At 37.9% G+C, this 13,129-nt stretch overlaps 2 protein-coding genes across 2 annotated transcripts; one reads left to right on the top strand and one right to left on the bottom strand.

Moving 5' to 3' along the window:
* Positions 1 to 3,408: 3,408 nt before the first annotated feature.
* Positions 3,409 to 3,997, bottom strand: LOC107558561 (gem-associated protein 7). The gene is made up of 2 exons (XM_016242217.1): positions 3,931 to 3,997; positions 3,409 to 3,846 (listed from the first exon to the last, which is right to left on the bottom strand). The coding sequence occupies exons 1-2, from the start codon at positions 3,933 to 3,935 to the stop codon at positions 3,468 to 3,470; spliced, it is 384 nt and encodes a 127-aa protein (XP_016097703.1). The 5' UTR covers positions 3,936 to 3,997; the 3' UTR covers positions 3,409 to 3,467.
* Positions 3,998 to 6,782: 2,785 nt separating this feature from the next.
* LOC107558553 (toll/interleukin-1 receptor domain-containing adapter protein-like) lies at positions 6,783 to 11,254 on the top strand. Its single transcript, XM_016242212.1, has 5 exons — positions 6,783 to 6,844; positions 7,154 to 7,211; positions 8,622 to 9,078; positions 9,123 to 9,607; positions 11,181 to 11,254. Exons 2-5 carry the CDS (start codon positions 7,181 to 7,183, stop codon positions 11,237 to 11,239), a joined length of 1,032 nt encoding a protein of 343 aa, XP_016097698.1. The 5' UTR covers positions 6,783 to 6,844; positions 7,154 to 7,180; the 3' UTR covers positions 11,240 to 11,254.
* Positions 11,255 to 13,129: the final 1,875 nt, after the last annotated feature.

The raw sequence follows: 13,129 nt of genomic DNA on the forward strand, positions 1-13,129 counted from the left end.
ATATAACAAAGAGTGAAAAATGTAAGGGGGTCTGAATACTTTCCGTACCCACTGTATATATACAGTAAAATCTAATAAAAAAATATAAAATTACTCGAGTTCAAATAAAGAGGAAAATATGATATGAAATGAAATTTAGAATATAAAAATATTATATTAATATTATATTATATTAAAAATATATATTAAAATACCATACTGTATCTCAATTATCCTATTTTATAGTGGATATAAAAAATAAAACCATAAACATTTTCATTACTTGAAAAAAAAAAAATATATAATATATATATATATAATTCAAACTTATTTTGATAAAACATTTATCATTTTCATTTTAGTTGAACTTACTCTACTAAAATAAATAAAATTGAAAAATAAAATTAATAAATACAATGTAAACATTAAAAAACTAACAAAAATGTCAAAAACAACTAAATTCACTGAAACTTATATTAACTAATAGTAATATTAAAATGACCAATATAAAAGTAAAACAGTAAAAAACAATCAAAACCCAATATACAAAAAAGCTGTTTTGAAACTTTACTAAAATAACCAAAACTAAAACAGAAATAACATTTATAGAAAGTATATAGACATTTAAAAAAATAATAAAAATGACAAGCACACAACAAAATTACAAAAAAAAAACTTTAATTAAAATGAAAATGAAAGTAAATCTGATCATCAGGTGCACATAAAAAACGATCAACACCCCATATATGAGGGAAAAAAGAATTTACATGATTAATGAGATTATAATAGGCATGTTTTACTAGGTGGTGAGTAGAAAAATGATACAACTTCTAAAATATATTACAATATTTTCTTCAAATACACTTATATATCAAAATGATATTCTTGAAATAAAAAAATAATACAAACAAAATATTTAAATAATTAAAAATGTAAATAATATATGCAATAGCACACATGGAAAGTAAAAATTATTTTTTTGACTTGCGTCATATTTAGGGTGTCTATGACATCAAAAAGCTGCTGTAACCCTCACTAAACTGTGTTGATGCCTCACACGTAGAGTCCACTCAGTAAGCACTTCTGCAAGTGAACAGCAATCCAAAGAAACACAGATCAATGTGTTAGTCCTTTAGTCCTTCACTCGTTCCTTGATGGATTCAATGAAACATTTCAAGCAAATGAAGGAGAGGAAGATGATTAAATCTGAGCCATGAACGTCTGACGTAAGCGGTCGCAGACCTGCATCTCAAAACATGATTACTGCTGGCTGTAGGTGAGCAAAAAGACTCGGTTCATGACTTGAGATATGAATTATCATTGCATGCCCTTGTAAGCTTCCTGATGAAATGATGAGGAGCTCTGAGCACACAACAGGACGGGTCTGTCTGTGTCCGTGTGCTGTGGGATGAGTCATCAGGCCCCGCCGCTCTGCAGGGTAACTTCACAAACAAAGGCACAGTCATTGAACAATGTCTAATGCTATTCTAATAAAACCGGCTTTGGTAAACAACCTCGTACCTTTTAAGAAGATTGAATGTCATTGATTCTCCTCGCTCCATTAGAAGAGTAACAAACTCCTGTGCCCTTAAAAAAAACTTTTTGGACACAAATACATGACTAATATGCTTTTTTGGTGTGTTTTCAGGGGAAAACTGTTAAGACGAGTCATTTGGAGATTGCGCGTTTTGGTGCAGGTGGACACTTTAAATTGAGTTTTAATCTCGAACACGGTCAGAAGCTTTTAAAGACTGCTCCTGATGCTGATTGGTCAAAGCACTATCCCAGCTGTGCTATAATGGAATCAAATGTTGGGATTGTAGGTTATTTTGCTTCCGTAACTTCATACTAGAGGGACGAAAGCATCCAAAATACACATTTAAATGTGAAAAAAATTAATCTGTCATCATTCGCTCGTCCTCGTGTCATTCAAAACCTGTATGGATCGCTTTCTTCTGTCGAACACAGAAAAATATATTTTGAAGAATATGACGGTAGCCATTTATTTCCCTTACTGTGGAAGTCAATTGGGACCAAAAGCTGTTGGTTACCAACATATCTTCTTCTGTGTTCAGCAGAAGATTTGGACGAACTATTCCTCGAAGTGTTTATTTTGTTACATTTTATCAATTTGATTTTGTAGATTTCAATAAAAAAAAACAAAAGAAAACTCCACTTTGGTAGCACTTACACACCGTAACAGATTTATTCCTATCTATGTTCTAAAGATTTATACTGAGTGGTTTGTTCATATATCATTCACACTGATTTATAACATTTTATTCCTAAAAAAACATGCCGATTTTTTTTTCTCTTTTGTATATTTTCCCCGTCTGTTGGCTTGGCGCTCATGTGCGTTCTCGAGGATTCGTCAGTAAATCAGTCCTGTCATGACGTCATTTCCCTGTGGCTCCAGAATGGCATTTATGGTGCATTTTTGTAATGTGACTCATGTGCCGTTTGGATTAGTTTAATGATTAGTAGATACTCTCTAGAGTCTACTCTTAAAGGGGTCGTATAATGCGATTTCAACTTGTCCTTTCTCTTTGGAGTGTTACAAGCTCTTGGTGCATAAAGAAGATCTGTAAAGTTGCGAAGACTAAAGTCTCAAATCCAAAGAGATATTCTTTATAAAACTTAAGAGTTAACCACGCCTACCTAAAACGGCTCGTTTGAACACGCCCCCACATGTCTACCTCACTATGTGGGAAGATTTGCATAACGCCGCCCAAATGTTCACGTAAAGAAAGAAGGCGTAACTTTTATTCTCGCTGTAGTATTGTTGTTGCCGCCGCCGTGTCGTGAAGACGCTGTGTGCTTGGTTGTGAAAGCGAAACTACTTTGTTTGGTCTTCCAAAAGAGGACCACTTCGTCATGCCTGGAGCTGATCCGTGCTGGTCGCTGAGGAAATACTTTAACTTAGTGCTGTGGATCGCCGGATCGGCTCTCACCGTGGACGAAGCGGAGTCCAGCCCGGGGTCGTCACATGTGCGGTGAGGGACGTAACATTTCCGTCACGAGCTTGAGGTATTCGGCCAGTCACAACGCACTGGATAGCTGGCCAATCACAGCACACCTCGCTTTTCAGACCGATGAGCTTTGTAAAAATCGACACGTTTCAGAAAAGCGGGGCATAGAGGAGAAACAATAATGTACAGTATGTGGAAAATAATGTGTTTTTTGACCTTAAACCGCATAAACACATTTCATTACACCAAATACACAACAAATGTTATTTTTAGCAGCATGACCCCTTTAAAAATAAAGGCTCTTCTATTGGCGTCAGGAACCTTTAACATCCATGGGAACTTTCCATTGCACAAAAGGTTCTTTAGATTAGAAAAGAACCCCAAAATCACTGCAAGAACCTTTATTTTTAAGTGTTGATTAGGGGTTAAAAAGAAAGACATTTTAAGAATGCAGCTCTCAACGTTGCAAAGCTTTATTACACGCAGCAAGCAGCGCCCTCTCGCGCCGAACACCCGCTCTCACGCCTCGAAAGCGCACGCAATCACATCCTGGCATCTCAGAAGCGCCTCCCTCTGAACCCCGAGAGGAGTCTCCAGGTCGGACACCTGCAGGGTCAGCACGTCTATGTCCGAGGCGCCGAACCTCGCGTGCACGCGCACGTGCTCGTGCATGTCGAACCGGACTCGTCTGCCCGTCATCAGTAAGAGCGCCCGCAGAAACCTCTCGCGCAGCTCCGCCCGCAGCCGCTGCTCCTCTTCATCCGAGGAGGAGGAGGAGGCGGGAACGGTTGTGGGACAGAGAGCGATGAAGCGGGGAGAGTTCGGGTCGAAACCTCGGCTGTTCGGGTCCGGTCCTCTGGGCAGCCGCAGGACGCTCACTGGAGTTTTCATACTGCTCCTTTAAATCAGACACACATCGCGAACTTTCATGTTGCAATGCTGATCTTATACAACGGATACAAAGTGACAAGTGTTTACTCACCTCATTCAGCACGCGTCTGAACGTCCGACCGGAAGAGCGGTTTGTTTTTCAAAATAAAAGTCTTCAAGCGAGGTTAAAATAAAAAGTCATTCAGCAAAGATGCGTTATATATTGATCAAAAGGGACATTTATAATGCTAAAACTAAAACATATTTCCGTTTCAAATAAATGCTGTTCTTTTGAACTTCCCATTCATCAAAAATCAGGGTATCTTCCGTCCAATCAATTTTTGTTTTAATATTGAAATCTGAAAAACGGGCACATATTTCGTTTTTCAATTATTCAAACAAAACGAAAAATCAAGAATCCGGCTTACTTTTTCGTTTTTACATTCAGGGATAGAAAACGAATAAACAACTTGAATATTCGATCTCTACATGTGGGCGGGAATGAAACGCCCCTCTCTGCTAATTGGTCAACCAAACATTACAACATAATAATAGTCCTAAAAAAAAACTTAATAATAGTCCTCCGCTTCTATTGATTCTTAACATGTTTATTTCTACTACATTTTATCTCTTCATCAAACAGCCAGATTAATGAATGGCTTGACACAAACCATACTGAAGCAGAGCCTTTTGGCCCTAGGCATACCTGTTTTATTATAGTTATCCACCCATTAAAATATGTGTGGCAAAGCTGCGCGATGCACTGCAGCGTGGGGAGAATGTATTGTAGACAAGCGCAGACCACTATTAATTTATGTGACACAGGTAGTTTTAGACAATAAACTGAGTTCATTTAATTAATATGGAGTATTGGCCAGCTAACTGATGGCATACACAATTGTTATTTTCTCTGCCAACTAAACCCAAGTCACAGAACGAAATATGTGCCCGTTTTTCATTTTTCAGATTTCAATATTAAAACAAAAAATGATTGGATGGAAGATACCCTGATTATCAAAGTATCCTGAAAAAAAGAAATGTGTCACGGTTTCCGCAAAAATATCGATTGTTTTCACCAATGATAATAATAACCTATTTTTGTTTTTATTAAGCACCAACAATAATTGAGCAGCAAAGCAGCATATCAGAATGATTTCTGAAGGATCATGCGACACTGAAGACTGGAGTAATGATGCTGAAAATACAGCTTTGAAAATCACATTTTAGAAAACTTAAATTGTAGTGATATTTTACAATATTATTGACAATTTAAATGACACCGATATGACTTTGTTGCATTAAAAATCAAACAAATTTAGGTATAAATAAACAAATGAACTACTGTAGCCTACATGGATCTGGCTTTCAGACACACATGTACGCACACGTTTGCACACTGATGTGGGTTTTGGTGTGGATGTGCACTCTAAAAAATGCTGGGTTAAAAAGGGACAAACCCAGCTATTGGGTTGTTTTGACCCAGCAGTTGGGGTCAGAACAACCCAACCACTGGGTCAAAACAACTCAACAGCTGGTTCAAAACAACCCAACAGCTGGGTCAGAACAACCCAACAGCTGGGTCAAAACAGCCCAACAGCTGGGTCAAAACAACCCAACCGCTGGGTCAAAACAACTCAACAGCTGGTTCAAAACAACCCAACAGCTGGGTCAAAACAACCCAACCACTGGGTCAAAACAACCCAACAGCTGGGTCAAAACAACCCAACAGCTGGGTCAAAACAACCCAACAGCTGGGTCAAAACAACCCAACCACTGGGTCAAAACAACCCAACCACTGGGTCAAAACAACCCAACCACTGGGTCAAAACAACCCAACCACTGGGTCAAAACAACCCAACCACTGGGTCAAAACAACCCAACCACTGGGTCACAGCTGGGTCAAAATAACCCAATAGCTGGGTCAAAACAACCCAATAGCTCTGTCAAAATAACCCAATAGCTGGGTTTGTCCCTTTTTAACCCAGCATTTTTTAGAGAGTGTAAGGAGCAGTGAGCCGTAAAAACCACACACAGTCGAAGCACACTTTTGTATCTTATTTACCCCTAAATGTTGTGTGTTAGTACCTTAAGTGTTAAAAAAATTAATCTGTCATCATTCGCTCGTCCTCATGTCATTCAAAACCTGTATGGATTGCTTTCTTCTGTCGAACACAGAAAAATATATTTTGAAGAATATGACGGTAGCCATTTATTTCCCTTACTATGGAAGTCAATTGGGACCAAAAGCTGTTGGTTACCAACATATCTTGTATAAATGTTTAGTAACATTTATAAAACAACCCAACAGCTGGGTTTGTCCCTATTTAACCCAGCATTTTTTAGAGTGTGTACGGAGCAGTGAGCCGTAAAAACCACACACAGTTGAAGCACACTTTTGTATCTTATTTACCCCTAAATGTTGTGTGTTAGTACCTTAAGTGTACATATTAGTACCTCTTGAAAGGGTAGCTACCGCCACAGAGCTTTTGCACATTTTTTTTTTTAGCTACAGCTTAAAACGATGCCCTCAGAGCAAAAATGTAGGTTATCCACCATGGCATATAACATGAATGATATAAAGGATTTTTGAGTGCATATTAATTTAGTAACTGGAACATGCAAAATCTTCCCACAGCTGAATCATTTTGTAGACTCTACAGACTCTGTATGTATGTTTGAAATCTCGACCGCACCCATTTCTCATAACTGAGGAGAAGCCCAGCAAACCATATAGACCAAGTGTGAATGGAAACTGCTACTCCTGTAGTTGCAATATACTGTAGTCAGGCCAGACTGTCAATAGTAAGTCCAAATGTAAGTCAAAGTTACACCCATTTCTTTCTTCACTTCCCGTCTTCCTATTCTTTCATTATGATTATTTGTAAGAACGGATATAAGTTGTGCTGGTTTGCATAATGGTGCATCATTTCCGATCGCATGTACTTCCTCAAACATGTCATGCTGATCTTTTGCACTCCAGCAGTGCCCTCAGACGACCTGCACTCTCTTTTCATCTTAAAACAACTGTAAGTACTGATCGTCTCACTCTATTCATCATCTACTGTATTAATAATGCTTTGAATATGATAGAATGATGATATTTACTTGCAGTCTACTTCATAATAATCACAAATGCACTAATATCCAGACATAAAAAGTGAAAGTGATCCAAGGGATAAAGTGGAAGTGATATTAACTTTAAGCAGATAACAGTGTGCATGTCATGCAATGGTTTATTTTTCTGTTGTATGAGAGTTACTTTTGTGTATACATGAGATGTATTGTGCGATACAGTATTTATGTTTAAATATTGACTGCATATGTGCCTGTTGTAGTTTATATCCTTGAAAGGATGGAGAAGAATGGAGGAAAACCACATGAGCAGCATTATGGGTAAGTCTCTGTTGCAGTTTCATGTTGCATCATCACTATCAAACACAAAGGAAGTTAACAATTATGTAACACAAAAAAATAGACATTTTAATGTGGTAGCAGGACTTCAAGAAGATACTGACAGTGCGACAGCAAGAAGTAAAATCAGAAGCAAATCAGCGTTTATTGTCATTCAGCCGTGATAGTCATAGTGAAACAGAATCGCTTTTGTCTAGAGGAACTGGTGCTAATTATGACATTATTGTTGAAAGCATCCTCACTTTACAGCATTTTTACACAAGTGCCTAAATCTTCTCACAGTACTGTAGCTTTGCAGGAAGGTTTCTTCAAGCGTCATGGCGATGTTGCCACAGGTCTTCTGGATTTAGTTTGTCTCAGTTTTTTCTGTTTCTTCATGTAATCGCAGACGGACTGGATGATGCTGAGATCAGATGTCTGTGTGCAGCACTGGTTGTTGTCAGACAAAAATCTCACTGGATTATTACAATGAATGGCAAAAGGAATGTTTAGAAATGTAAACTGATATTTCCTACTGACACACTACAGCAAACGATAGAAATAACTGACTTAATCCATTTTTTGTTGGTTAAAATACTAATGGCCTAGAACTTGCACAGTAGTGTATGTATATACGCACACACACACACACACACACATGTTGTGTTTCCATGTTTTATGGGGACTCTCCATAGGCGTAATGGTTTTTTTACTGTACAAACTGTATGTGCTATTGCCCTACACCAACCCTACCCCTAAACCTAGCCCTCACAGAAAACTTTCTGCATTTTCAGATTTTCAAAAAACTTTATTAGCTGATTTATTAGCTTGTTTACCCGTGGGGACCTCAATTTAGGTCCCCACCGTGACACGAGTCCTAATGTTTAGTCAAAATATAATTTCAAAAATACAATAAAATTAAAACTAATTGAAAATAATAAATACAATGTAACAATTTATTTAGATTTAAAACTCAGAAACCAGGTTATGTTGCAGGGCAACATATATGACAAATATATTAGTAATATATTTGTTGTTTATGTATATGTGCAAAAATGTATAAATGTTTAGTAAAAAAAATTACATTTTAATGTAATAATTTTGATTTAAAACTTTAGTGCTTTTGCTTTAGTTAAATACTTTAATACTGTAAAACATTGTAATAATCTCATCAGAAATTGTATAATAATGTTATCTGTATCTATGTAATAAAGAAACTATGCTGAAATGCAAAAATCAAATGTTGTATATACTGTGTCAATTAATGTTTAGATATATAGTGCTTTATATTGATGCGCTTTTAGCTCTGTCCCATTAACATGTGTTCATTTATGCAACAAATGCTTCTGTGTATTACTTGAATATTACATTAACTGTATAACTGAATAATATCATATTCCGTTTCATCATCAGGCTGGTTTCGTCAGCGCTTTGGAAAACAAAGAAATGATTTGGACCAAGTCCAACCAGGTAAATGTTCTCAGACGTGCTCCTCCGGACACTCCTCCATCTCAGCCAAGCCGTCAGCCTCAGATCAGCCTCTGCCCTCCGTGCTCTCCTCCCCCTACCGCTCCTCTCTCAGATATGATGTTTTCGTGTGTCACAACGATGAGGACAGTGATCTAGCACAGAGTCTGGCCTCGTTCCTAGAGGCCCCGTCTAGCGGCCTGCGATGTTACCTGCACGAGCGGGACTGTCCCGCAGGAGGCGCTGTGTCCACTGAGCTGCTGCAGGCCGTGCAGGACAGTCACTGCTGGCTGTTACTCGTCACTCCAAACTTCGTGAAGGATGACTGGTGCTTGTATCAGATGCACCAGGTCCTGTCTGAAGGGCCCATGTCACAGAGGATCATCCCGGCTGTAGTAAACATGCCCAGATCACTCAGACGTGCTCCTCCGGACACTCCAACACCAGCAGCTCCTCCTCTTCCTCCATCTCAGCCAAGCCGTCAGCCTCAGATCAGCCTCTGCCCTCCGTGCTCTCCTCCCCCTACCGCTCCTCTCTCAGATATGATGTTTTCGTGTGTCACAACGATGAGGACAGTGATCTAGCACAGAGTCTGGCCTCGTTCCTAGAGGCCCCGTCTAGCGGCCTGCGATGTTACCTGCACGAGCGGGACTGTCCCGCAGGAGGCGCTGTGTCCACTGAGCTGCTGCAGGCCGTGCAGGACAGTCACTGCTGGCTGTTACTCGTCACTCCAAACTTCGTGAAGGATGACTGGTGCTTGTATCAGATGCACCAGGTCCTGTCTGAAGGGCCCATGTCACAGAGGATCATCCCGGCTGTAGTAAACATGCCCAGATCACAGCTCCCGCTCGAACTGCGCTTCCTTTTTACTGTGGATCTGAACACGAATAAAGAGTTCGGCTACACTCTAGTCTACAAGACGGTACTTCATTGTGAGTATTTTGCATCTAGTATAGAGTGTGTTCACGACACGTCATCAATCCGGAAGTCGGCCATATTGGTGGCAGTGAACGTAACAATGCCATTTATCTGAATGGAACTCACAAATTTTGCTGATTACTGCTGCTGAAGACGGTCAATTATTGTCGACTATACAGTTGTATTGTCAATTATACAAATCCGACTCTCTAACCATATTTTATTCATGTTCATATTTTTGAACTGAATACATTGTTTTCACAATGAACAGACGAATGCTCATTCTAAGTGATTTGAATAAATGTGTTAGAAAGTGCGATTATTTAAATACAAATGAAATAGATGCAAATAGTTAATAATAAACTATTATGCATGTACTGACAAATATGCATCACATTAAGTTTATTAGTTAGTTTATTTTAAAACTCTGTAATCCACATGGAAATGTTACATGCATTTAAAATACAGAAATTCTATCATTCACTCAAACCCATGTTGTTCCAAACCTTCATGACATTTTATTTCCATAGAGCCCAAAAGCAAACGCTTAATAAATCAATCATCCTGGCCGCTCTTTTGCATACAGTGAAAATGAACTGACGCTCAGGTGTGTTGAGGTTATAGTGATCACGGATGCTCTTTATTTTGCAAAACTAGACTCTAGACAAGATGAGAATAAATGAAATAATAGTACTAATAAAGTAAATAAATAAAATACCTCACCAAAGCACAAAGTTACATCAAACTACACAAAACTAAAAATAAAATTACTATTACTAAAATGTTAACTAAAATTCAAATGAAAACAATATAGCAATAAAAACTAGTTCAACAATTATTAATAAAAATATCACTATGATGCAGATCTGTTCTGTGAAACACAAAAGGAGAATGTCCACTCTGCTCTTTTCTGTATGATGAAATTGAATGTGATGCTGTCGGCGTGACGTGGCCAAGTATGGTGACCCGTTCTTGGAATTAGTGCTCTGCATTTAACCCATCCATTCAAAACACACACAAACACACACCGTGAACACACACCCGGAGCAGTGGGCAGCCATTTATGCTGCGGCGCCCGGGGAGCAGTTGGGGGTTGCTCAGTCGTGGTATTGAAGGTGGGAGAGAGCGCTGTACATTCACTCCCCCCACCTACAATCCCTGCCGGTACGAGACTCGAACCCGCAACCATTAGGCCACGACTTCCCAAGGTCGTGGCCTAATGTTTGGACTTGTCAAAAAATATACTGTTTTTTAAAAAATATGTATCCATAATCCAACTCGTGCAACTTTTCAAGTCTTCTGAAGTCATAGAATAGCTTTCTGTGTACAATTTGAGTAATTTGTCACTTATTGAGATACTTACAGTATACTTACAGTATAGTGGGAAAAGGTGCTTTACTCTTCTGGCTTTGTGCAGCCAAAAAACTTCATCACATGAGACAGAGATAAAGCCTTTTTTTCTGTAAACCAGACTGGAATGTTTATATTTCAATCTTTCCCACGCTGACTTTGCTCGACACTTGTAGATGCTTTGTTACGTCTGGAAACATAATATAGATTCTCAACAGCGTTTCTCGTTTTTTACAGATTTGAAGGACATGTCTGAGAAGGAAAAGCCCAGTAGTGCATCTCAGTCTGACGGCTGAGAACAGAATTCCAACATTCATTGTATTGACCGCAATGACAAGATTCTTCACTTCCAAGAAGTGACATCCAAGCTGTATCATAACTCTATATGCACGGTCTCTCCGTCTAATGTCTCAGAGTTCTCAAAAATAAAATTAAAGATGAATTATATCAAAATTGGTTCATCTAACCGTTAAAGGGATAGTTCACCCAAAAATGAAAATTCTGTCATAATTTACTCACCCTCAGGTTTTTCCAAACCTGTATGAGTTTTTTTCTTCTTCTGTTGAACACAAAAGAAGTAGTGTCTTATATATATATACACACACTACCATTTAAATGTTTGGTGACAGTAAGATTTTTTAAATGTTTCTCTGCTCACCAAGTCTGCATTTATTTGCCCAAAAAATACAGTGAAAATTGTAATATTGTGAAATATTATTACAATTTAAAATAACTGTTTTCTATTGTATTATATTTTAAAATGTAATTTATTCTTGTGACGCAAAGCTGAATTTACAGCATCATCACTCCAGTCTTCAGTGTCACATTTCTTATTATCATCAGTGTTGAAAACAGTTGTGATGTGGAAACTGTGATGCATTTTTTAAAAGTTTGATTTAATGAATAGAAAGAACAGCTTTTATTTGAAATATAAATCTTACAGTCACTTTTAGTCAATTGAATATGTGTCCTTGCTGATTAAAAAAAAAATCAGTTATCTGATTTGATACTCTTTATTCGTGCTACTTGAATTGGTGTGTATAAACTATTAATATTATCAGTGCTGTTTATGAGGTTTTTGCACTGATTGTTTTGTTGAAATATGATATCATCCTCTTGTTTTCCATAGTGAGGGTGTCAACCCAGACTTTTATGAAGATATGTATATAGTGTTAAATAAATCAAGCGACCTAGTTTGCAACAGAAAGTCATAATACATTAGCTCAAACGCGCTGAGGCATATGTTTCCCTTTCTGATTTTAGGTCAAAGTCAGATTAGAAGAAGGGCTTATGTAAAATATCATTTTAAAATTATTCTCACTCACATACACCCAGCCACCCACCCATATAGACATGTGCACAGAAGGAAATTCGAGCAGCTGCAGGTATAAATGACATTCATTGAGTTTACTGTAATGCATATAATGAAGATTCACATCAGTATTAATAGCATATCTCATATGCAGATATTATTAACCACAGAGAGCTCAGGATTGGTTTTCTGCCTGTCATCTGTGGTTGAATTTGTGCCATGAGTAAGATGTTTCACTGGCATTTCAATGCTTTCAGAAAGGTTTTAAGCCACAGTTGGACATGCCATGTAAACCAACAGGACACCTCAGAGAACTGCAAAGGTGTGATTAAACGTTCTTGGCAAATAACATGTCATCATCCCCACTGGCAAAAATGCATGGCTTCAAGCATTCAACACATTAAACTGGTCCCCAATCACTCTTTTTTGCTCTCATTAGAATTATTGTAAAAGACTTTCCTTTGTCATTCAGTTGCTGAAGTATGTGCATGATGTGCATTAGCGCAACTGAGAGAAAGCTGCTTTGATGGGGGATTACATAAGATTATGTTGCATTTAAAATTAAGCTCACTCTGACAGAGACTGATACAATGCTTATTTTGTTTCTTGACTTTATATATATGTTTTGTTTGAACTGTTCCTTTTAAAGCATTACATTTTCTGAAAATGTGTACTCACCTGTAGAAAAAATTCCAAAGCAGTTTTCAGTGTTTAATATGAACAGTCACGACAGTAAATGTATTTTATATGAAAACAAAATGAAACAGTTAAAGAGATGAAGAGCTTTGCAACTCATGAACAGCTCGGATTATCGTGATGTTTGTATCAGATGTTTGGACTCTCATTCTGACGGCACCCATTCACTGCAGAGCAT

The sequence above is a fragment of the Sinocyclocheilus grahami genome, unplaced genomic scaffold (genome assembly GCF_001515645.1).
Source record: "Sinocyclocheilus grahami isolate Dianchi unplaced genomic scaffold, SAMN03320097.WGS_v1.1 scaffold649.1, whole genome shotgun sequence".
In the NCBI taxonomy this organism is placed as follows: domain Eukaryota; kingdom Metazoa; phylum Chordata; class Actinopteri; order Cypriniformes; family Cyprinidae; genus Sinocyclocheilus; species Sinocyclocheilus grahami.

What these genes read in the sequence shown, in the direction of transcription:
- LOC107558553 (XM_016242212.1), top strand. Translation starts at nt 7,181, where the DNA reads ATGGAGGAAAACCACATGAGCAGCATTATGG. An exon ending in ATCCCGGCTGTAGTAAACAT is followed by an intron (nt 9,079 to 9,122) that starts GCCCAGATCACT and finishes CTCCAACACCAG; the next exon opens with CAGCTCCTCCTCTTCCTCCA. An exon ending in CTACAAGACGGTACTTCATT is followed by an intron (nt 9,608 to 11,180) that starts GTGAGTATTTTG and finishes CGTTTTTTACAG; the next exon opens with ATTTGAAGGACATGTCTGAG.